Source organism: Taudactylus pleione, unplaced genomic scaffold (genome assembly GCF_031769625.1).
Source record: "Taudactylus pleione unplaced genomic scaffold, aTauple2 ptg001745l, whole genome shotgun sequence".
Classification (NCBI taxonomy): Eukaryota; Metazoa; Chordata; class Amphibia; order Anura; family Myobatrachidae; genus Taudactylus; species Taudactylus pleione.
In genome coordinates, this window is record NW_028286142.1 from 315075 (window position 1) to 339494 (window position 24420).

General features: G+C 41.7%; 1 protein-coding gene across 4 annotated transcripts in view; it reads right to left on the reverse strand.

The window, feature by feature from the left end:
- Positions 1-492: 492 nt before the first annotated feature.
- SGMS1 (sphingomyelin synthase 1) overlaps positions 493-24420 on the reverse strand; it is a 302954-nt gene continuing 279026 nt past the window's right edge. For all 4 annotated transcript variants that reach the window (XM_088464659.1, XM_088464658.1, XM_088464660.1 and 1 more), the window contains 3 exons: positions 6932-7085; positions 5375-5541; positions 493-3054 (listed from right to left, as the gene is read on the reverse strand). In XM_088464659.1, coding sequence (XP_088320785.1) covers positions 2878-3054; positions 5375-5541; positions 6932-7085 — 498 coding nt within the window. In that variant the 3' untranslated portion in view covers positions 493-2877. The remainder of the gene's footprint in view (positions 3055-5374; positions 5542-6931; positions 7086-24420) is intronic.

A 24420-nucleotide genomic window follows, 5' to 3' on the forward strand; every position in this document is an offset into this window, starting at 1 on the left:
TCGTTATCGTGCAATCGCTTGTAAATCGCGCATGCATCGGGCATGTTTTGGTTGATGCGTGTGCCCGCTGGTCGCTTCCGACACCCGACATTGCCCGTACACGTCAAGTTCAGCATGTGCGGGCATGGAGGGATGTGCCTGGACTGAACGAGTGAACGTTCAGTCTAGGCACATCACTAGATATACAAACGAGAGGAGGACTGGAATGTCGTAATCGTGCTCTCGTTTGTATATCTATTAGTGGATACCCACCTTTACTGTGAATAAAGTGCATTTACTTGGAATCCCTGTATGCAAGATAAATAAAATACATTGGGATATGATTACATAATAGAACTGGGTGAAAGCAAATAAATAAAAGATAATATCTAATGTGTAGAGATAATAGCTATAAATGGTAACAGTGTTTAACCTTGAACAGATGCTTAATGTGCTCCTGTTATTCTTGGTACACACCTACAAAATAACTTGTACATTAAATGCAACACATGATGACTTAAATATAAATATATTTTAATTAACAGTTTTGGAAACAGCAAGGGAACAAAAAGAACAGTGAAAACAGACTGGTAAGTGTTGGAGAGAAACGTTTTAACAACATTTGGAAAGTGTGTGTGTGTTTTTTTTTTTTTTTTTAGATTAAGTCAATAATAGAAGACGCCATAAACAGACAAAAGACATTAGAGATCCATACTGCCCCGAATGAATGGGAAGGCTATAAATACAAGCACAAAACACAATTCAAGTGTTTTCTATTTGCTTTTTAAGTTTTTTGGAAACTGTTTTCAAATCACCAGTAGATTTTACAGTACAAATATCATATCACCTTGTGAATACACAACCCACCAACCCTCCCCCCAAAAAACAAACATACACAGAAGAAAAAAACAACTCTGTTTTACAGAAAATACAGAATAGATATATATCTGAATATATATATCAATTATAGATCAAATTCTTCATTTTTTAAAAAATTATATCCTGTACATTGGCAATTATATGATCAAATACTTTTTTCTTTTAAATATGGTTACAGCGAAAACGCAGGTACACACATTTTCTGCACAAATAAAACATTTAAATCTGACTATTCCAGAGTATCAAATATAAACAGAATATGGTGTTAAAGGACAACTTTATCCTATAATGAAATGTGGGTGGCTCCATTAAGGTAAGCAACAATACTGCAGACTCCTTAATAAGGCCAGACCCCTAAGTCAATGACTTGCTAATTTAAGATTCTGCTGTTTGTCTGTATTAAACAGGCAGCAGTATTGTCTGTGTCTCCCTTGTGTTAACTTCCAATTTAAAAGAAAGGTACATTCACGGAAGAGGGGCACTGACAACACGTCTGATTTAAGAAAGTCCCATCATCAGTGAAGACTGCATAAATTGGCACATTGGGACACCTGGAATTTCAAGTGGCTGAACCCCAGGACTATTTTGGACTATTGTTAAACATCTTGAACGTCACCCAAAATTGAAATTGACGATATCCTTTAATCTACTAAAGGGAGTTTTAACACGTGACCATAAAGGTTTCTAAAATGATGACAAACAGGTGCTTTATATATTTTACACAAAAAAAAAAAATCTTGATTGATCAAACAGCAAATGAATGTAATACAGAGTTAACAAATTAGTAATTTTCAAACTCCTTTGTTTACAGTCAAACATTGAAACCTGCGATAGTGTGTCTTATGTGAATGCAAAACAATGTAATAACATATCCATATATTATATATCTATATATCTTCAAATGTGTTATGGAATACTTTATTTAAAATTATTTAAGACTGCCTACTGACCATACAATCAAGACAAGGAAGGCACTAGTAACATTTATAAATCTCTCTCCCAATTAGATCTTCTCTTTTGACATGTAAAAATCTTTAAAGGTTATCTTTATCAACATCATTTTGAAAAATAAAGGTAGGAAATACTTAGAAAAATCGCTTTACAACAGGAGTAATTTTTACTTTCCGACACTGTTGCTGAAGATTTTTACAAAATCATATTTACTAAACCATTTGTTGTCTGTTTTTAGAACATTGGTGCTACAGGTAGAAAGAGTGGAAAACACCAAGCTGCAGTCCCACATGAAAAATGCATAAAAAAATATAATTTATTTAAAAAAAAAAAAAATATATATATATAAAAAAAATTTGAGAATATACCATATATAATTCAGATAAATAAAAGGTGAAAAAATAAATGCACTGGGAACCAGAGGTGCATATCGGACTATTGTTTTTTAATACAAGATTTCAACAAGGACTAATTAATTTTATAGGTTTACTGGATTTTATCTGAAAGGTTTCAAAGTAGTAAAATATTAAAAAAAAGTAATAACTATAAAAAACACTAAAACAAAACTGCAAGGAAAGAAAGGGGGGAAAAATGTACATAGAACTAAAGTTAAACATACCTTTTCTGATCTGTGGGACTGCAGTGCAAGTTTGTTCAGGTACTTCAAAGCCTTCATAGAGACAATTGGTTACAAAATGGCTTAGAGCCCAGTATTGAGTTTAAGTGTTATGAAATAATGTTTTCCCAAGAAAAAATGTTTTATTCCCAGACATGACTGGAAAAGACACAGGTAGGGTATAAAATATCACGGATTTATGTGGTTTCTTCATATACAAACAAGCATGGCTATGTATAATGTGGTTCCCGCATGTGCAGGAAACAGTGTACAGTGCATGATAAGTTAAATTCTTGGTTTTCACGCATTTCCATCGTGGGTCCTTTGGAGAGAAAATAATCACAGTGCTGACCAGGTAACATGAAGAGCGATGTAAGGAATCTCCTTTTATGGCATTGTCCGAGTTCTCAGCAACTCCGGGCTCCCTTTACAACACTTATCTTCTGCCGTTGCTATGCGTCATTTATCAGTCTGCTGTACTTCACTTGCCTAGTAGGCAGCAATGACCAAGGTATGGGCAACTGGTAGGAACATGGTACAATACCCTGGATATTTCTCTCAAAGTACTGGAAAGGTCTGAACCACCAAACCCGTGACAGGAGGTTGGATGGCGATGCCTCTTTTAGGACCTTTAAAAATACACACAAGAAATTACAAATGTACAGATTTTTATAATATATAGTCTATTAAAAAAAAAAAAATCATCAAGGAACAGATCGTAACACTTGAATGAAATGCTACAGGTTCCAAGTAATTTGCAATGGTTGCGATTGTTTGATAATTGCTGGACTGGCTGTTCAAATTGTGACTGTTTTAAGGCAGTATATTACAGCACTAGTCGTTCAGGAGCTCCTAAAAGCCTCCACGAGTGACATTTTTGGCCCTCTTAATAGGCTGACAATAGGAAAGAGGTGATATTGGGGTGGGTAGGGGGTGGTGTGCATCCATTTTTCACATCTCAGCAGCACCAATCCACTAGCCTGTCACATACAATTGAGTAGCAATACTGACTCCAAATCACACCCCCTCCTCCCAACGGCTCCACACATGTTAAGAGTGGTACGTGGGGATGATGGAACTTGGGGCTCCCAGTATCCTTCAGCCTGCCCTAACCTGACCTTAAGAAGACCTAATCAAGAGCATTAAGTTTTATTAATCTTTGCAACGGCTCTTAAAGAAGTTCAGAATGGTAGAAAGTATGTGCAAGTACAAAGTATTGTGCGCTGACTTTCCTATAACTTTCTCAAAACATTCTGATAGAACAGGACAGACTGCATTCCTTAGAGTGAGAAGACAATTAAGAACTTTTTGTACAAATCAATAATTTAGATCAATGTGTACTTTGGTGTCTATTCAGCCATGATTTTTTTGACACTAAAAATACGGAAACTATGATTTCCATATTTTTTATGTAAATCCCCTATTCAGCAATGGGATAATGGAGAAGATAACACAATTATCTTCTCCATTAATTCCCTGTTCGCAGAGTACCGCACTGTAGGGATCAGCCATTTATCTCTACAGTGCTTTAACGATTTTTGCTATTCAGCAAAGCAAAAAGTGTTAAATAACTCGAAAAATGTTTACTTTATATAACGCCATCTCAGAATGCATTATATGAAGATACTTAAATATCCTGAAAACTGCAGGGACAGAGGGAACTTTTCCCATAAGTCCCTTCAGCATCGTGTAACACCGCCCAGTCTCCATGCCTGCTTTCCGGTGATCGCAGACAGGTAAGTCCAACTACAGCATGTAAACCTGCCTAAATTGATTGACATGTGACTAGCCTGTATACATTTCTATTTATGTACGATTATATTTAACATTTATATATATAAAAGCACATAAATATACATGTATACAGAGTAATATAAAGCCTGTATACACCTGTCAATCAATTCTAACAGGCTGGAGATGTACGTACCCCGTCGGCGGTCACCGCAAGCAGGGACGGAGACTATTGCCGAGCGCATGCCTGAGCATGCGCAGAAGAACAAACAGAAGGTATTGTTTTTGGAATCTCGCAAACAATGGCTTCTGTAATATCGCAGGGACAGCGTGTTACCGCAACCGCTGTCACTGCACAAAATATTGCTGAATAGCAGCCATAAATCATAATTGATTAAAAACTCATGACGATGTTGCCCGATAATATTCAGTGCAACATCGTCACTCTTGCTGAATAGAGCCCTTTAACATCTACTGAAAGGAGCATTTACAAATCGCTAACAATACTTACAAAAGATATACTAAGAATGGATAGAGCTGCATTTTGGGATGTTACCAAACTTTGTTGGGTGCATTAAATTTACAAACGTTTGTAAACAAATAATATTTAGAAAGAAAAATATTAAATCACTGAACATTTAGGTAAGCATTTGAACAGTTTAAGAATACAGAGACTTCACACTTTTAAATGACGGAATGTATTATGCAACATAGTGACAGGAATTTCCATTATTTATGAAAAAGGAATACATTTATGAAACATTGTCAACCATCAAGCCCCTCATACCCCATCAAATGTTAGCTAACTGCTAAATTAGATCAAGTATGGTCCCTCTCCAGTGTTGGCTTCTCTCCTGCACAGCACTGCTCCCGAGAGGCGGGAAGGCACATAGTGTCAACCTTTCCCTATTCAACATTCACACTGCGATCATTGTGTCTTTGCGCTGGGGGAAGAGGAGGTCTTTCCATAGCCGGTGGTTGTCTCCTGCACATTACCACTCTCAGCACTCCTTGATTAAAGCACCAGAACAGTGATTTGCAAGAGAGACTGGCATCGGAGAGGAAGGCTCAGGTTAGCAATTAGAATACTGGGAGCATTTGCTGCCACACACCCTCTTTCCTGGTTTAACATAGGAGCAGGAAAAAAAGAAGGCCCCCTCACCCACAATATTTAAATAAGACGAAGGTTACTATAACTATGTGAAGCACCATACTCACTTGTTGATTGGCCATAGTATGATACCACCAGAAACACCTGGAAGTGACGTAATAAGCAACAATGACATCCACTGTGTAGTGATCATGTGCCAGAAGAATACAGAAGACCCCAACCACACTGAGGATCCAGCAGATCCAGTGATGCCACCAGAAGCGCCGAGAAGAATCTGTTGAAAGAAAATAAAAAAATAAATAAAGTTCCACTCTGGTCTCTTACAGCAATTATACAGCAGTTGTCACAGGCCAAAGTTTTTTTTTTTTTTACTTTTTTACATGAATTATACTTTGATGGTAAATTCTGCAAGATCACTGGGACCAACTATATAGTAAAGGTGATCTATGGTGACATCTGTTGCTTGAGTATTTTCCATTAGTAATCTACTCCTTTCTCTTTGAACACTTCTGCCAAATGTACTTTCAGGATATGGATTACATAATTTTAAAAATGATTTTACAATGGTAGCTGCAATCGCTAAGGTGGAACATTTCTGTATTGAGAGACCGTTTTGTCCTTGCAGAACAACACTTTTGCAAAATGTCAATACAGGCGAAGTCACCCCTCTCCCAATACAATGGCAATTTATCTAGAAGTTCTAACTAGAGCACACAGAAACCTAATTTGCACCTTTTTGTTCCCAAAAACTGTCTTTTCAGCAAATTTATTAGAGTATAATGTCCTTTGCCAACTGCAAACAATCCCTTGTATGAGGGGCATTCCATGGTAGCTCACGTTGCAGGAAGACGTGGAGAGTGTCTGCATGGCTATCTACAGCAAAAGGCATTTGTGTGAGGCTGGTTTGTATGCTGAGAAAGTGACACACAAAGTGGCATAGCAAACAGACACACATCTCTGTGGAGTCTGTTCACCTGCGGGTGCCTGACCCCTGCAAATTGTGCTCTGACAATGATGATCTGCACCTGCTTCCAATTGGATGAATGTGTCTGAAGGCCCCCATACATCATCAATTGATAGCAGCAATCGTGCAATTTGCAATCAATTGTGTATAAAAATCTTTCCCTTTTTCAATCGATTGTGGCAATTCTGCAATCGATTGAAAATGGTAAGATTTATATACAATCGATTGCAAATTGCACGATTGCTGCAATCACTCTCTGATTTATGGGGGTCTTGAGTCACTACCCATTTATGCCAATACTAAACTAATCTGGCAGCTGCAGTCCTAATTACAATCAGCCTGCAGCAATAAAGAATATTAAAGTGGAGAGAGAAAGTACCAAATTAATCAGCTTCTGTCATTTTACAGTTTGAAAAATGACAGTTAGGAGCCAATTGGTTGGTACTTCATCAATCTCCAATGGTTGATAACGTTTTCCCCCGAATGCACTGGATAATTATAGTGTCTACCTGGCACCTACATGCAGTGGTGACAGCCATTTTGTGGGCAGGTCCTATCAATTAACAAGAAATTAGAATCATGAGACACTTTGTTGTCACTGTGAATACAAGTGTAGGGCTCCAAACTACTAAAAGGACTGCAGATGACTGACACTTTTCTGCATCCACCTGTACTGCAAAATAACTGATCAAGTACTTACACTCTTTAATGAACATGTACGTCAGTGTTATCATGACGGTGTGGCCACTGTACAGATAATCCCCACACATGGTGTGAGAGCCTGTAATTGAGAGGCCGCCTCCTGCAATCATTTTTACTATCCTCCTGAGCTGGGCCTCCCACTTGCCAAAAAGCTGGAAAAAGAAGAAAACTTTTGGTTATTTTACAGGAAATTTTTTTTTTTTTCAAGAACACATAACTACCTGTGTAACTATGCAGAAATAGCAACCATATTCTTTAACTTTCAGGCACATTTTGTAACATGAAAGAAAACGTCTAATTGGTTGCTATGAGTACCAGAACGCACTTTCCACAGTTCGCTAAGCACCGGATTCCATAAATGAATCTTACAATGGGCAGCAAGCTTAGTGTAGTGGTTAGCATTACTGCCTCAGTGCCCTGAGGTTATATGTTAATTCCAAACCAAAGCACAATCTGTGTGGAGATTGGATGTTCTCCCCATGCTTGTGTGGCTTTTCTCCAGGAGTTCCGGTTTCCTCCAACGCTCCAAAAACATACTGGTAGCTTAATTGGCTTCTGACCAAACAAATTAACCCTAGTGTGTTTGTGTGTCCATGTGATATAGAATGTAAGCTCCACTGGACCAGGGACTGATGTGAATGGCTGAAAACATGCTCTTTAAAGTGCTGCATAATGCGTCAGCTATATAAATGACTAATAAATAAATCAACAAATAGTTTAAGAATGCATACATGCCATTCACTTCTCTGTGATGAGGAACTCCATGCAGCCCCAGTTCCTGGGATTCAGTCTAGGAGTAGAGGCTACTCAGTAAAATATTGGACTAGGTGCCAGTGCAGCTCAGAGTTTTTCAGATTGAGCTTCATGAATTTACTGCAGAGGGGATTACTTTGGACGTGCATTGTTAACTCCTTGTATTAGTCAAACCTTTCACTTTTCAGTTAACAGTCAGAGACATTATATTGAAATCAGACATTTCTCTTTCATCCACTAGGGGGACACTGGAGGTGCTTACGCTTTGGTATAGAGACGTGGATAGCTGGAGCTGGCACTTTAAATAATTTAGAAGTGTGAAGCTCCTCCCCTCTTTGCCCCATCAGCCCTCGGTTTAGAAAATGTGCCTCTAGGAGCTGGTCACATCATGCTGTCCTCCAGCAACACATTTATTTTATTTTAAAGCATCTTTTACATTCCTATAGGTACCCTTCGCCACCTATCTGAAAGGTGGGGTCCGGGTACCTGGCGCCCTGATGTTTTAACAAACATCAGCAAGGAGTGCACAGGGCACATTTCCAAAGAGCTCCTGACAGCTCCTAACCACCACAGCAAGTCTTCACACAGAAGAGAAGACTGTGCTGACCTGCCAGAGAGAGACTACAGGGGACACGCAGTAAGTAAGAAACTGCACATCCCCCGGCTCCTGCTGTGTTAGGGAGGCTGTGTGTAATCACTACACGCAGCTCCCTGCTTCTCCCTGCTCCTCCCCTCCCCCTGCTGTCCAGCGCAAGCACATGTCAGCGCTGTGTTTAATTATGCTTAGCGCGGTGGTAACAGCGCTACAAGCGGCTCCCTGCCTCTCCCCTCTCCCACTGTCCAGCGCTAGCACATGTCAGCGCTGTGTTTATTTATACATAGCGCAGTGAATCAGCGCTACAAGCGGCTCCCTGCTGCTTCTCCCCTCTCCTCGCTGTACAGCGCTGGCACAGGTCGGCGCTGTGTTTAATTACTATAGCGCATTTGAAACAGCGCTACATGCGGCTCCCTGCTTCTCCCCTCTCCCCGCTGATACACGCGGTGTAGCGCAGAGGGGGAGGTTATGGCTCATAACAGCCATAATGGTGGCCCTTTGGGGCATGAAGAAGGGGGCCGAGCCTAAATCTGCAGATGCTCTCTCTCTCTATACGCGGCAAGCGGCTGTAGAAAACAGCGTGGCTGCCGATCTTTAACTGTTAAATGCCTGCATCTCTCCCTTATACAGGAAGAGTGCAGCATTCAGAAGGCTGGATTCTCATAATACACTGGGGTTGTAAGTGCAGGGAATCTGATCAGTGGGAAGGGAGTGGGGTGTATCTCCTCCTCTGTGTCCCAAGCCAGCCTTCTGTTTTCATTACTTCTGTTTGTACTCTGTCCCTCTGTGTGTGGTGACTGTGTGTATCCATGCCAAACAGAAAAGGCGTCACAAAGGATGTTTGTCGGTTCTAAGGGTAACATCAAACTATCTAAGCCGCATGCCGCTGGGTCCACGTTATGTGATGCTTGTATAGCAATTGATCCACCTAAGGCTAGTACTGCCTCGCTTGCACCTACATGGGCTGCTGACATGGTAGGAGTAATGACGGATTTAATGTCTGAGTTAGCTGAGACACGCAAGTCTCAGCCTCCCTGGGTTGCTGGGCTAACCAAGTCTCTAGACACCCTGGTACAGGTAAGGGGTACAGCTGTGTCCGCACCCTCCACTTCCTTACAGGGACCGACACAAAAGCGTCCTTTATCGCTATTCTTCAGTTAGAAGAGTCTGACGAAGAATTCCTCGCTTCGGAGGATACTGAGGAAGGGGAACTGGAGGAATCATTACAAAACGATACCCCTCAAGAGTTAGAGTCCACCTCTCCTGGGGTGAAATCTCCAATTTTGGCGGCCAGAAAAATCCTTAACTTACCTGAGGATGTAATTCCTGCATCCCAGGAGTGTGAAAGCGCTCGGCGGTTTTTCCGTTCTCACTGCAGCTTAAACCGCAGTTCTCAGTGGCCTGGAAACAACCGGATAAACTGTTCCGCACCGGTTTCCGTCTAGCTACCCTTTTCCATCATCCATGATGGAGAAATGGGAAACTCCCCCCTCCAGTAGATGCATCCGTCTCCCGTCTCTAAGAAGCACTCCCAGTAGCCGGAAGCTACAGTACTAAAAGATCCTTCGGATCGTAAATTGGAGACAACGCTAAGATCTATTTATACTGCAGCAGGTGCTCAACTTAGGCCCACCCTTGTTACTACTTGGGTTAACAAAGCGGTAGTTTGCTGGGCTGACCAGTTGATTACAGGTACGCCTACTAGCAGAACATATCCGTGAGTCTGCAGTTTACCTGGGAGAAGCGTCAAAAGATATCAGTCAGATTAGTGCTTGCATATCTGCTTCTGCTATTTCGGGCCGCAGAGCCCTCTGGTTGCGCGCCTGGCAAGCGGACGCAGAATCCAAGCGTGCGGTAGAGGGTTTACCATTCAATGGCGACAGGCTGTTTGGCCCGGAATTAGACAAATGGATATCTCAAGCCACAGTGGGGTAAGTCTTCCTTCCTCCCGTCTACTGCACCAGCTCCCAGAAGACCTTACACTGGACCTTGGTTTCATTCCTTTTGTACGCCACATTCCTTACGTGGTAGAGCCAGAGGTGCTCCCTTACAAGCAAGAGGAGGTAGAGGTCGCCCACACACGGTTGCATGTAGACAGGAGCCTAAACCAGCTAAAAAACAGGTGGCATGACGGTCTAACGTCCCTCCTGGGACCACCTACAGTGGGAGCCCGCCTGCAAAAAAAAAAAAAAAAAAAAAAAAGAAAATTAGATTTTTTTTCTTCAACAGGTCTGCTAATACCTGCAGACAAGGCCACGATTCTACAGGAGGCTACCCAGTCTCTAGTAGTATCTGTGGGAGTTCCGGTTCCAGAACAAGGTATGGGTTTTTTTTTTTTTACTCAGACCTGTTTGTAGTACCCAAGCCGGATGGTTCGGTCAGGTCCATCTTGAACCTCAAGTCATTGAACCTGTATCAGAAGATGTATCGGTTCAAAATGGAGTCTCTGCAGTCTGTTATTGCGAGCTTGGAACCAGGACAGTTCCTGAATATTAAGGATGCCTACCTCCACGTTCCCATCTGGGAACCACACCAAGCCTTTCTGCGTTTCGCCATATTGAAAGATCATTATCAGTTCGGGTATTGCCGTTCGGGTTTTCCTCGGCTCCCAGCATCTTCACCCAAATCATGTCAGTCATGATTGCTCTCCTTCGGTCAAAGGGAGTGAACATAATCCCTTATTTGGATGACCTGTTACTCATGGCGAAATCAGCCTTACTGACATATCAGAGTATGATCTTAGATACGGCATCACAGAGGATCTTTCTTCCAATAGACAAAGCCCGGGATATCCGGTTGTTTGTTCAACTGGTCCTCAGACCAAAGAAGCTTTCCCTACTTCTTTGTAGGCGTCTCCTGGGGAAGATAGTAGCTGCTTTCAAGGCACTACTGTTCGGGCGGTTCCACTCAAGGTTGTTTCAGCTGGACCTACTAACACAGGGATCAGGATCTTATCTGCTTCTACATCGACAGATCCGTCTGAGCCCAGCTACCAGAGTAGCCCTTTTCTGGTGGACACAATCCACCAATCTTTTAGCGGGCCGAAGATTCGGAGTGTTAAACTGGATCATCGTAACAAGGGATGCCAGCCTTCAAAGATGAGGAGCAGTAGTCCTTGATTATCACTTTCAGGGTCAATGGTCCCATCTAGAACAAAGGTGGCACATAAAGGTGTGGGAACTCAGAGCGATTTACAATGCTTTGATAGAAGAAATAAGAATTCAATCGCGATGGCCGTCGCGTACATCAACTGCCAAGGAAGGCCTCTGAGTCGCATGGTCATGCGAGAAGTCAACTGGGTACAGATTACCTAAGCCGCCAGGATATCCATCCTGGGGAATGGAAGCTTCATCCGGGATTGTTCAACGCGCTGATACGTCGATGGGGATGTCCTCAGGTGGTCCTCATGGTGTCATGATTGAATCATCCGCTCCCGGTTTACGTGTCAAGAACTCGACATCCGCAGGCAGAGGCAGTAGACGCTCTACAGTTCCGTGGACCTACGACTTCGTTTACCTTTTTCCTCCGATTCCATTTCTTCCTTGACTGCTAAAGAGGATAACACACGAGTCAGCCTCTGTCATTCTCGTGGCTCCGAACTGGCCAGGGAGAAGTTGGTTCTCGAAACGTCGGTCCCTATTGTCAGACGATCCATGGGCCTTTCCTCTGCGCCCAGATCTTCTATAGCAGGGTCCTTTCGTACACCCCAGCTTAGCGCAACTGCGCTTAATGGGGTGGCTCTTGAAACCGATATCCTGAAAGCAGAGGAATCCCAGACAGTTATTCCCACCATGCTATGCGCCAGGAAACCAGTTTCGGCAGCACATTATCGTCGCTTCTGGCGTTCTTATATCTCGTGGTGTTCCAGTCCGGATCTTCCATCTTGGATTTTTCGGTTGTCCCGGTTTTCTGTTTTTATCTTCAGACGGGTTTGGATTCTGGACTTAGTCTTGGAACTTTAATGGTGCAGGTTTCTGCCTTTTCCATTTTCTTGCAACGGAACTTGGCCCTCATTCCTGAGGTGCATACGTTTCTTCAAGGGGTCTTGCGCTTGCAGCCTCCTTTTGTACCTCCGGTAGTTCTCTGGGACTTGAACTTAGTGCTTCTGTTTCTTCAGTCGTCTATGTTTGAACCTTTGGAAGAGGTGGATATTAAGTACTTGTCTTGAAAGACGGTCCTCCTCCTGGCTCTAGCTTCGGCTCGTAGAGTTTGGGAATTGAGTGCTCTGTCCTATAGGCCACCTTACCTGGTGTTTCATGCAGATAGGGTGGAACTCCGGACGGTGGCAGTCTTTCTTCCCAGGGTAGTGTCGGCTTTTCATATTAATCAGCCTATTGTAGTACCCTCTTTTGGTTGAGGACTCTGGATGTTCTACCTTGGATGTGGTTAGAGCTCTCCGCATCTATGTTGTCAGGACTGCTTCCCTCCGTAAGTCTGAGTCGCTTTTTGTCCTCTCTGATGATGTTCGGAGGGGTTGGCCAGCGTCTAAGCAGACTTTGGCACGTTGGATCCAGCAGACTATTCATCAGGCTTATGTTAGTGCCGACCGCCGGCCTCCTTCGTCCATTTCAGTTCATTCCACATGTTCTGTGGGGGCGTCATGATCGGCCGGTAGGGGAGCCTCCACGTCACAATTGTGTCGTGCGGCAAGTTGGTCTTCAGTTCACACGTTTGTAAATTTTTGCAGATTTGACACGTTTGCGGATTCAGAATCGTGTTGGCAGTCCTGTTCTGCAGGTGCCGCAGAGCGCTCCCGCCCGTGGGGAAAACTTTGGAACGTCCCCAGCGTAAGCGCCTCCAGTGTCCCCTAGTAGATGAAAGAGAAAATGGGATTTTGGTACCTACCGGTAAATGCTTTTCTCTGATTCCACAGGGGACACTGGACACCCACCTCAGCGCTCTCTGCCTGCCTGTTCGGTTGTTCCGTATGTTGTATGTTTTGTTTATTGTGTGTTCTCTTCCTTTTACTCTGCTTGTTCTCCATCTCCTCTCGGTCTTCATTTTCTAAACTGAGGGCTGATGGGGCATAGAGGGGGAGGAGCTTCACACTTCTAAATTATTTAAAGTGCCAGCTCCAGCTATCCACGTCTCTATACCCAAGCGTAAGCACCTCCAGTGTCCCCTGTGGAATCAGAGAAAAGGATTTACCGGTAGGTACCAAAATCCAATTTTTGCAAACTTCGCACTGACACATGTACACCTTGTATTACATTTCATGGTGACAAGGACTTGCCTTAAGCTAAACACCACAGATTTTACATAGATCATTGTATTTCTCTGAATAACACATGTCTATGTAGTTTAAAATTCAGAGGAAAGTATGTGTTAACTGTCCCCAGGTTTGTAGTGTTGCATGTTCCTTATGTGAAAGGCAGCTCTGTATTGGTCTGATAAAAGCCAAAACAGTCACTAATTTTCAGTCAGGTGACATTATCATATATCTGCACGATTTCACTGTTCTCGCCACATGCAGAAACAGACATCCCTGTCCACAAAAACTAAGGTCACAATACCACAAAATGATTAACAATAAAATAAAAACCAAGCATTTTATGCAAAAAGGCCTCTGTTACCCTTTAATTGGGAATGTTTATATTTGTCTTCAAATCACAAAAGTATAATAGTGACTATATAAAAAATACACACATGACCTGCTACAGACACATCATAGATGATTATAAGGTATGGTCTATGAGGATGGTAACACGTGATTATGTATGGTTATTTAAATGATGTGAAATAAAATACCAAATGTTCATTGTTACATCAAAATTCTGGTTCCCACTTTTTGTGACCAGCTGATCGAGTCTCTCTCATGAATGTTAAACTGGGTACAACCTGGAGCGATGTTGTTCCACTTTGGCCAAATCGGGGCAAAATCATGCAGTGTGTATGCACGATATGCATGTTCCTGCGGTCGCATGCAACATCATCATGTTTGATGTGCTGCACATCAAACCTGACTACATTGCATGCAGCGGTATGAAGTGTAATGAAGGATGGAACGATCACTCGTTCATTACATAGTTCTGGTGTGTACCCAGGATCCCATATGGCGGCCCGTCGGGTACACATCGCTCAGTGTACCCAGCTTTAGGTACACGGGGGAAAGAGACCATAACAACCAGTGTTGGGTAACGGAGGCTGGAGTGCAGAATAAGCAACAATTACTATTTTAACTTATGTAGCATCAAATAATAGGTTTAGTTTTAGGAACAACTGGCAACTTTTACTCATATTTTCATGCACTTCACTTTGCGATTATTAATAAGTGTGTACTGTTATTTCCACCTTCATTCTTAATTTCACAAAGTTTCATAAACCAGCTAGAATCTATCGCACATCTATGACGCATCAGAATATTGATCACCCTCACCACAAGCTGTGTATATCAAAGTTGAAACCAGAATAAGAATGAGAGCTAGAGAGGTCCCAGGAGACCCCAGGTTGGCGTGTGTTTCGCATGTAATGAGCACTTCTAAAGCAATTTTTCTCTCAGCACACAGGGATAATAAACATGGCCCGGCTGCACTGTAATCAGATACACATGCAGTGCACACATCAGGCACGACAGTTACATACACACAAATCAGTATACACTCTACACTAAATATCGCAAGGATAATGAAAGTGGTCTTTTGTCAACAAAACATAGCTGAATCCATGTAGCAGGCTTGTATAGCACCTAGTTACAGCAAGAGAAGGCAAGGGCAGATTTTGTCCCTACAGCCCTATTATAGATGTCTTATATAAGGGGGCTGTAAATTGGAAAATAGAGTAGCAGCCAAAATGTCACTTGTTGCACTTATACCATACTTTCAGTGGTATAAGTGGAGGAGATTTCTTACAGAGGTCATAGAAATCAATGAACCAGACGGCCGCAGGTATTGTGCTGCAGTTTCCACGCAACCGCCGGCCAGGGACAGCATATAAAACAAAGTGTGAAGATCACTTTGCGTTGAAGGAAAGATTCACATCAGCCACCTTCCTAATAATGCAATAAAAACAATCATACTAGCAAAGCATAGCAAAAAGAGAGAACGAACAAGAGAATAAATCAAAGGGGCGGATTCAATTAGTGGCGAGGGTCCAGCACGCAACTATAATCGGGCAGGATAAACGCTCTCGTTGTTTGCTTGTTCTAAATCCCTAAACCTCCTATGGGCTACACAACATGTAGTAGCGCAATATTGTACGGCATAAACTGTAATATCAGATACATACTGTATACAGTAATATACTTCTAAATAAAGTACGGTACATATGTATACTGGATAATATTACAATGCAACCTGCCGTAAGTTCACAGTTAGAGAATATGATGTTAAAAAAAAAAAAAGTCTGAAATGTAGAATAATGTGCTACATGCCATCATACAACATTAGGGTTAAAGGGGGAACTATCTGCCAGATATACAGTAGAGCGTAACCCTGGCAACCATGTAACAGAACACAGCAACAATGACCTCACCTCTGAATCACTGCTTAGTTTCTGTGCTTCCACCAATACATTTCCTCTGCTCATCAATGGTGTGAAGGTGAATCTATTGTACAAAAAGGTTATACAGTCTCACAGAACCCACTATTTATGGGAATTGTAAGAGACTTTCCATTATGCTGACAATTAACCAATATTTTACATCTGGATTAAAATCCAAAACGTTTTCTATATTCGGGCCAAATATTTACAACCATTGCCATAGATAGCTACATTTGCAGCTACAAATCCATTCCTTGTAGGACATCCACTGCAAGTTAATGAATTTGCCATCAACATCCCTTACAATAAAGAATCTCTGCATTTGCTGATGGTGCAATTTTCTATCTTTCATTAACAACTAATGATCCCATGTCCTCTATGTTATCCTTGGTATAATAAATTATTTTTACTGATCTTTGATAGATTTATACATAAACCCACTACCTGCTGACGGGATGTCGCCATCTTTTCTACACTACTACCCCTTTTCCACGGGTCTACCCGGGTCACAACTTGGTGTAAAAGGGTCCTTAAATATAACCTAGGTCGAGTGACCAGGGAATCTGACCCTGGTAGCTACCAGGATCGAACCCGGAAAGGACCCGAGTAACGGTGCGGTGTAAATGGTGCGACCTGGGTCATGTGAAAAAGGCTGCTAACTGGAGCTTCAGTGAAAATGTAGATTCGTTTTTAACAATAAATTCAATCAGAAGCAAAGTGCAGTTGTGCTCATTAGCACTAATTGCAGCAAATCAACATTGCAGATTTTCCTATGCACCTCTATGGAGTGTGGGGAAAAACCTGCAATGTTGGAGGTTGCGAGTTGCCAGAGACCTGGACTGAATTGCTGGCCACTGCCACTAATTGAAGGGCACAAAACTAATCCTTATTCAGTCTACGGTTAGACTAACAATATGTATGGACTACATATTGTGAGATATATATCACCAACCAATCAGCCTCTAACTAACATTTTGCAGGCTGTGTTTAAGAAATGATAGTTTGGAGCCGATTGGTTGTCGATATAGATTTCACAATTTTATCTCACATCAAGCTTTGATACATATGCCCCTATGGCCCGTATTCAATATTGGAGCGAAAAGCCTGTGCTGGACTTTTCGCTCCACGTAGGAGCTTTTCTGGGGATAAAGTATCGGACGCGCGCCCGCTTTATCCCTGTATTCATTTAAAATGAGCGAAAACGGGACCTGGCGAATTTGGATCTACGAAAATAAACGGGAATTTCTGGGAAATGTGCCTGGGACCCCCCTAAAGATGTCCAGACATGGGGGATCACTATGAGTACCCCCGTTTTTGCCTGCTGAAGGAAGTCGGGGTTTCTATTAGCCACGGCAGGTGCATTTTTGCGGCAATGAAGAAGTGAAGAATAGTACTTCGCTTTTTTTTCATTAAAATAACAAGTCACATTAAATTTGGGTTACTTTGCAGCAGGTGTTTTTTTTAAGAATTTTTCAACCACCCGCAATGAAGAACACACCTGCCGCGTACTTGGGGACCCCCCCCTTAATTTGTTTTGTTAGATAAAAACTTGTTTCCCATATTTTTTTTTTTAACCCCAAAATAAAAAAAAATTTTTGGGGTGTCCCTATTTTTTTTTTTGACATTTCATTTTTAGGGGCTATTTTTCTCAAGCCTGCACCCCCTAATCCCGAATTCTGCACTTTTTTTCGCCATGTAAAACATGGAGAAAACTTATCCCCGTTTTTTACAAAGACTTTTCAAACCGGCGAAAAAGTCTTAGGAATTGAAACCGGGGATAATTCAAACATGCAAAAATGCCGATTCCGACTTTTCGCAGCCTAATTGAATAACCCCTCTATATGTTCTATTGATAACTATCTCTTCACTTTCTACCCTTTCAGCTAGTTGTGTACAAATGTATTTATTTTTTCCCCACTAGATAAAGAATGGATAAATGATCAAACTTGGCTTGTGATAGAGGGAGAACAGTCCATGCCTTAAAATAACCTAGTAACATAATGCAAGTAACAAGATATTCACTTTCCTAGGATTATATTAGATTCCAAAACAGGGAGAGGAATAAAACAACAAACCAACCCTTGCAGGCTAGGGAGTTGTAGTACTGAATATACAACACAGAAGGTCTAAGAATCTAAATTTGAGCATTTTACTCTTAAAAATTAAGATTCAACTTGGGAATCATATTATCCCTATCTGTCTGGCTGCAGTAATTTACAATGCTAAATATCTGCTTGATATAATTTTTCCCACTATGAGCAGGGAATTAAGACACTTGATATCTCCTAATTGGTAATGCCCCTCTAAATTCTTTTATCCCATCACATTTAAAGGTGTGCCTTTTACCATTTAAGCTGCATACACACACACAAGGATTTTGTTACCAACGAGTTTATGATCGATTATCTGTCAGATTTTTTAAAGTGTAATGAACGATTTTTTGAACTACAACTGAACGATTTTCATTAAGGGAAGTTACAAAAATCGTTTGGTCAGTCAGAATGAACTACAAACGGGAACGCGCATGAACGATAATCGTTCATCGTTAACTCAGAAACTGAACGATTTTTTTCAACGTTTGAACGATAATGACGTCGTTCTAGTTAAATCGTTCAAAAAATAGTTACGTATGTATGCACCTCTAGAATGGTGTGTCCCTTTGAAGCTAAAAAGGTAAATTATTTATGCAAAGATTAAAATGCATGAACTTTCAGATTATTCCGCTTCCGATTAACCACTTACCTTACGACGTAGCATGTGATGCAACTGCTGCCAGAAGCACCTCAGCTGGCAAGGTCACATCACTGCTGAAATTTAAACCCATTCTGGAGCACATATGCTGTGGTATCAAAGTTCCTCTCCAAGCACTATTTGGCTGATCTATGCAAGGGGAACGATTATTAGTTTCCTCTGACGCGCTCCCCTGCTCTCTGAAAGTGGGTGTGGAGAGGTATATGCTCGTGGGGGGGGGGGGGGGGGGTTTAGTATAAATAACAAAAAAATATACTTGTCACAGGGTAGAAGGGGTGTGTGCGCAAAAAACAGGGACTCTTTGCAGGAAGGGGGAGTGGGGCTGGTTTATAAACAGGTATTTTTTTATTTTTTACTGGTGTGGGGGGAGGGGTAGCGTACTGTTATTAGGATTTATGACCACTGGGGGGATCCATTGCCAATGGGGGGGGGGTGAAGTTATTTTGTAATGGTGGCCTATGGACACATGGGGAGGGGTGCAAAACACTACCTACATATATATTTCAAAATGAAATATTTAAAGTACTTTTTAAACGTTATTATATTAAAGAAAAAACAACAATAGAGGAAACAACATAGGGCCGTATTCAATTAGAGGCGAAAAGTGCCGTTTGGCTAAACATTTCCGCGGATTCAGACTTTCCGCGTGTTGTTTTCAAAGTATTTCCATATTCAATTCCAGCACTATTTCGCCTAAGCGGAAACTCAATACAATGTAATAGGCGAAAGAGATTCGCCTATGAATAGCAGGTGGATAGACGAGCAAAATCTTTATTTTGGGGTGCAAACGTGTGGAAACCACCCAGGACCCTTGGCACAGTTCCCCAAATGACAAATCTGCAAAAAAAATTTACAAAAAATTACCTCAGCACACCCCAAAAAAGTACTTTCGTTTTTGGGGCAAAAAGTAAAAAGTGGGGGGACAAGCATAAAAACTAGCAAAATAGACTTCTGGGGGGTCTGCAAGTATGGGCCAGGTGCTTTTAGGATTGCAGGTGCATGTAGGAGGTGCGTTTTTTTAAATTTCACTTTAGAGACATGAAAATGGGTGCTAGCATATTTTTAAGTACCCCAAATTTGACAGGACTACTTATTTTCTCCAAAAAATACTGCTTAATACCATTCTTCACCACTTTTACAAAGACGCAAATAAGGATTTTAACCAACTTCAGTATCCCAGTTTTATTAGGGCTATTAGAACGCATCTACATTGATATCCTATGTTAGTGCATCGTTTTTTGTGGTACAGACAGATTTCCCCACTTTTGGACAGTACTTTCCGCCTGTTCCGCTTTCGCGTGGTTTGGAATTGCGGGGACGTGCACGAAAACTTTTCAGGTCTGAAACTAGCGATGTAGGCGGAATATCGGACAGGCAAAACCTTTCCGACTTTTTGCGCCTTATTGAATACGGGCCATAGTCAGTTAAGTAGCTAACCCAGAGGTTTCCAAACTCTGTCCTCAAGGCTCTCCAACAGTTCAGGTTTTAGAGATATCCATGGTTGACCACAGGTGACTTAATTAGTAGCTCAGTCAATTTGAATTAACCCCCTGTGTTCAGCTATGGATATCTTTAAAACCTTAACTGTTGGGGAATCTCTGGGTTAACCACTTACCTGACATCGTCGCATCCAGGCAAGTGGGGGTTCCCTGCTGCGGTCGCACATTCCATGCGACCGCTGGCTCTGATGACATCCAATGCCCTGTAAGAGGAAATACTTTTCTCTCCCTGAAGGGGCTGGGCTGTGATGTTGGCGGTCAGTAAACGCCAATGTCACATGCTGTTTGTGCACCTAGAATCACTTGTGATTTGCAATTTGGGGAGATCATTCAGGAGGTCAGCTGGAGGGAAACCTTCAGATCACCGATCTCTGCACACACAGATGGGCTGGTGTGTGATCAATAGTCCCCCTGCTACTTCCTGCTCAGAGGGGACTGATGGCCTTTGGGGTATGGATACAAAGTGTATATCGGGATCTATGGCCACTGGGGTGCAGGAATGATTTAAAATACACACCACAGGGAGGTGCTAGACACCCCCCTAATTAGAAGGGTTCTTTTTTTTAATAAGAGTTTTAAATAGGTTTTTAAATACATGGTTTTGACCTAATTATGTACAAAAAAAAGAAACCAACAATTTCTGAAGTATTTATGAAAAATTAAAGGGGTTAATTGTTTAAACACATAGGTCTTCTATCACATAGTACTGCCTGAGCAATTCACCATGGAACTATAAAGGGTGATGTTGAAAAACGATCATGATACAGTGAAATGTGAAACCATAGAAAGCTGCATCAGTTTGTCCTACAGTGTTTCCATAGTATTGTATGGTTTATGATGGAGGAGCCGATTAGGCCAATGTTCAGAGCACTGGCTGAGACAGTGAACGATGGATGACACAAGGGTGATGATTAGGCAATGGTGCTTTCCTGGGTGTCCGCCTATTCTGTAATACACAAAGCCCATCATTGTTGTTCTACACTATCACATGGCAGTGGATCTGAGGGAGTAGTGTACCTGGGGTGGCAATAACAAGATTGCAGCTTGTGCTTGTTCCCCCTCTTACATCAAAGGGTTTAGTCAAAATCACTGATATTTAGTATAGTTACAAAATGTCCACACTTCTGTTGAATTATATATAAATGTTGGCTTTTCAGACAGGCAATATTATAGCTTATATTCATACAAAACAAAAACTCTGAAACCATTTAATTGCTATGGACATAACCCCCATACTTCCCATTCGCTGCCAATCTCGCATCATCATGGATCTTGCACCCTCGGTGACATGGGAGGGGGGAGAGAGAGAGGGAGACTGAACTTAGGGCTATTTTGATTTCTCTCTGAAAGCCTGTTTACATCACATAAGAGTCAGATCCTACCTCCATTGTAATAGGGATAAAGGGTATACGTTCAGAATGTCGGTAATTTTTTTCACGATTTTAGGGTTAGGCTGCGATTAGGGAAAGCCACCTCGCCATTTCAAAACAGCATGGTCAACATGTCAGTTGCCGACATTTATTGTGTCAATGCTGACATTTGACACGCACACCTCCCCGTCCACGTCGACATTTTGTACCACGCAAGGATAAGGAGTACATTAAAAATGTGACTGATATTAGGGAGTAGAAAGATCAAATCATACAAGATACGGAATACACACATACATCATGATGGCCCACAAGGAAACAAACCTAGCAGGTTTCCATTTACATATTCAGTGTCCCTATAAACATATAGTTCGTTACAAGTCACAGAATACAAATATTTTGGGAGGCTGTAGGTTTTGCTTGCTACATGTGAGTGGACACTGTAAAATTAAATCAGTTATATTCATGCACTTTACACACTTTAAACTTTTATGGTTATTATTATTAGGCACTTAGGGCCTGATTTAATAACCGGGTGACAAACTCGTTACTAATCTCAAATGGTGCTCCAACCAACCAGCTCCTGTCAATTTACAGGCTGTGTTTGAAACACAGTTAAGAGCTGACTGGTTGGAGCAGTATTTAGGATTAGTAACTAGTGATAACAAATATATCACTTGTTATTCAAAGGGGCCCTTCGTGTATTACAGCAGGGGTCAGTGAACTTTACCTTTTACCCCAAAATATATTTAGACATATAGTGCCCCTGTAGTAGTGCCCCCATATAATGCCCCTGTAGTAGTGCCCCCATAGTTACACCCCTGTAGTAGTGCCCCCATAGTTACGCCCCTGTAGTAGTGCCCCCATAGTTACGCCCCTGTAGTAGTGCCCCCATAGATATGCCCCTGTAGTAGTGCCCCCATATAATGCCCCTGTAGTGCCGCTTGTACAAAAAAAAACCACTTACCTTAATCCCCGCTCCTGCATCCGCCGCTGTCCTGTCCGCCCGGCTGCTCCTCGGAACTATGGGAGATGACGTCTCTCCCATAGTGACCATGGAGAGAGCCGGAAGCTGGAGTTCAGAAGAGAACTCCAGCCTCTGGCTAACGCGGCGCTGCAGGGAACAAGCCAGGCGCCCGCTGGTAATAACATCTCAGCGGGCGTCCGGCTTAGAGCCTCCCTGCGGCACAGCCGGGCATGCATATGAATCATTCTATATTATAGAATGATTCATATGCATGCCCGGCTGTCCATCCATTACCCCCCAGAATTTCATTTTTACCCCATGTAGGGTAATTTACCCGTTCCCTGACCACTGTATTAGAGTATGCTTGTATAAGATTGTTTTAGACTGAAAAAAAAGGTGCGTGTCATTTCTACAGAAAAACACTTCCTGATCAACATTTGCTAAAACAAAGTGTGGAGGAATAAAATACAGATACAAGTTTACAAAATGTATGGTTTGGAATTCCATTAATGCCTGGGCAATTGCACATACCTTCTGCTTTAGAAGAAGCAAACTGCACGTACATTTTTTTTTATATCATACCATACATAAATCAGCCACCCAGGTTTGCAAAGTATAATCTATAACCGAATGCCAATTGGGAACAAGCATGGAAATGTTTCGGTTGCAAAATATATACAATTACAGGCATACTAGCCCTATTCATAACATATGTCCCATATGATTAACCTGACGGAATGATAAAGAAACATAATTAGATAAAACATGTACAAAAAGGCTTCCTAGCATTCTGCAAAAGGACTTGTAGTAAAACAATCAGAAGCACAGCGGTCCTTGTCTGCTTGAAAAATGCTCAACTCCTGCACTGCTCACCTTCCACACTGGGGGTACAGTAGGGTCACTTTCATTTATTATCACAGAGATTAGGAGAACAACAGTGAGCAGCAGGGACCACTGAAAACCATTTGTGTATGCCTTAAGTGTGCAAACAAAAAGCACTGTATACCACAGGGATGTTCTTTAATGAATACGAAACCTCCCAAACTCTACCATAATACGCATGATTGACAACAGCACTACCTATTGTGCAACTGAACAACAGCTTTGGGAGCATTAATGAAAATACTTTTGCAGCAATACATGCCACGAACATAGTAAAAACTGTACTAAGGTGTCTATGTACTAAAGCTTGATGAGAAAGAAAATTGTGAGAGAAAGTATTAACCAATCAGCTCCTGTCATTTTTCATGCTCAGCTTGTAGAATGTAAGTTAGAAGCGGATTGGTTAGTTCTTTATCTCTCACAATTTTCTCTTTCTCCAGTCTTTGATAAATACCCCCCTAAATGTCAAAGCCTGAAGCCCATGTGTTGTCAAACTCTTCTGAAATATTTACATATATATGTAAAGATTATTAGTGTATTTGTGTATCCAGGGATTCTGTGGTTCTCTAGGCACTCTGAGGTTTCTGATTTTCCTTTTAACCATTAACGTTCTTAATAAGTACAGTTCTTCTCAAGCAAACGCAATGGGATTATTATTGCAAAACACACACCTCCTAGATTGATGGTCTAAGTACATAATTGGATTATCACAGCTGGCATTAATCGTTAGTAGAAACCTAACCAAATACGATTCATATCTCTCTTACAAAGCCCAGCTGATCAATTCTGAGCCTGGGAAATGGACCATCAATTCCAATATTACTATCTATATAGCATGTCCTATTGTTCACAAATCGGTTTAGTGACACCAAAACCAGATCTCCCCTTTAACAGCCAAAAGGGTGCAATTCCAAATAAAAGATCATTTTAGAACAGATCAATAAATAGTATGCCATTTTACTAGTGATGCATTTCACTTGCACTTCTATGTGCACAAATGTTTACAGACAATAGCGTTAAAAAGGATGATATAAAGAAGAAATGATGGTAATTGGAAAGGTGCCTCAATGCTGTCCAGCATACAGGGCTGCCTTACACTAGTTGCCTAATAAACACCCGCATTGGAAAGTGTGAGCAATGCGTATATGCTGAAAGGTGGCAGGCTCTTTACTCAGATCGTATAATATCCTT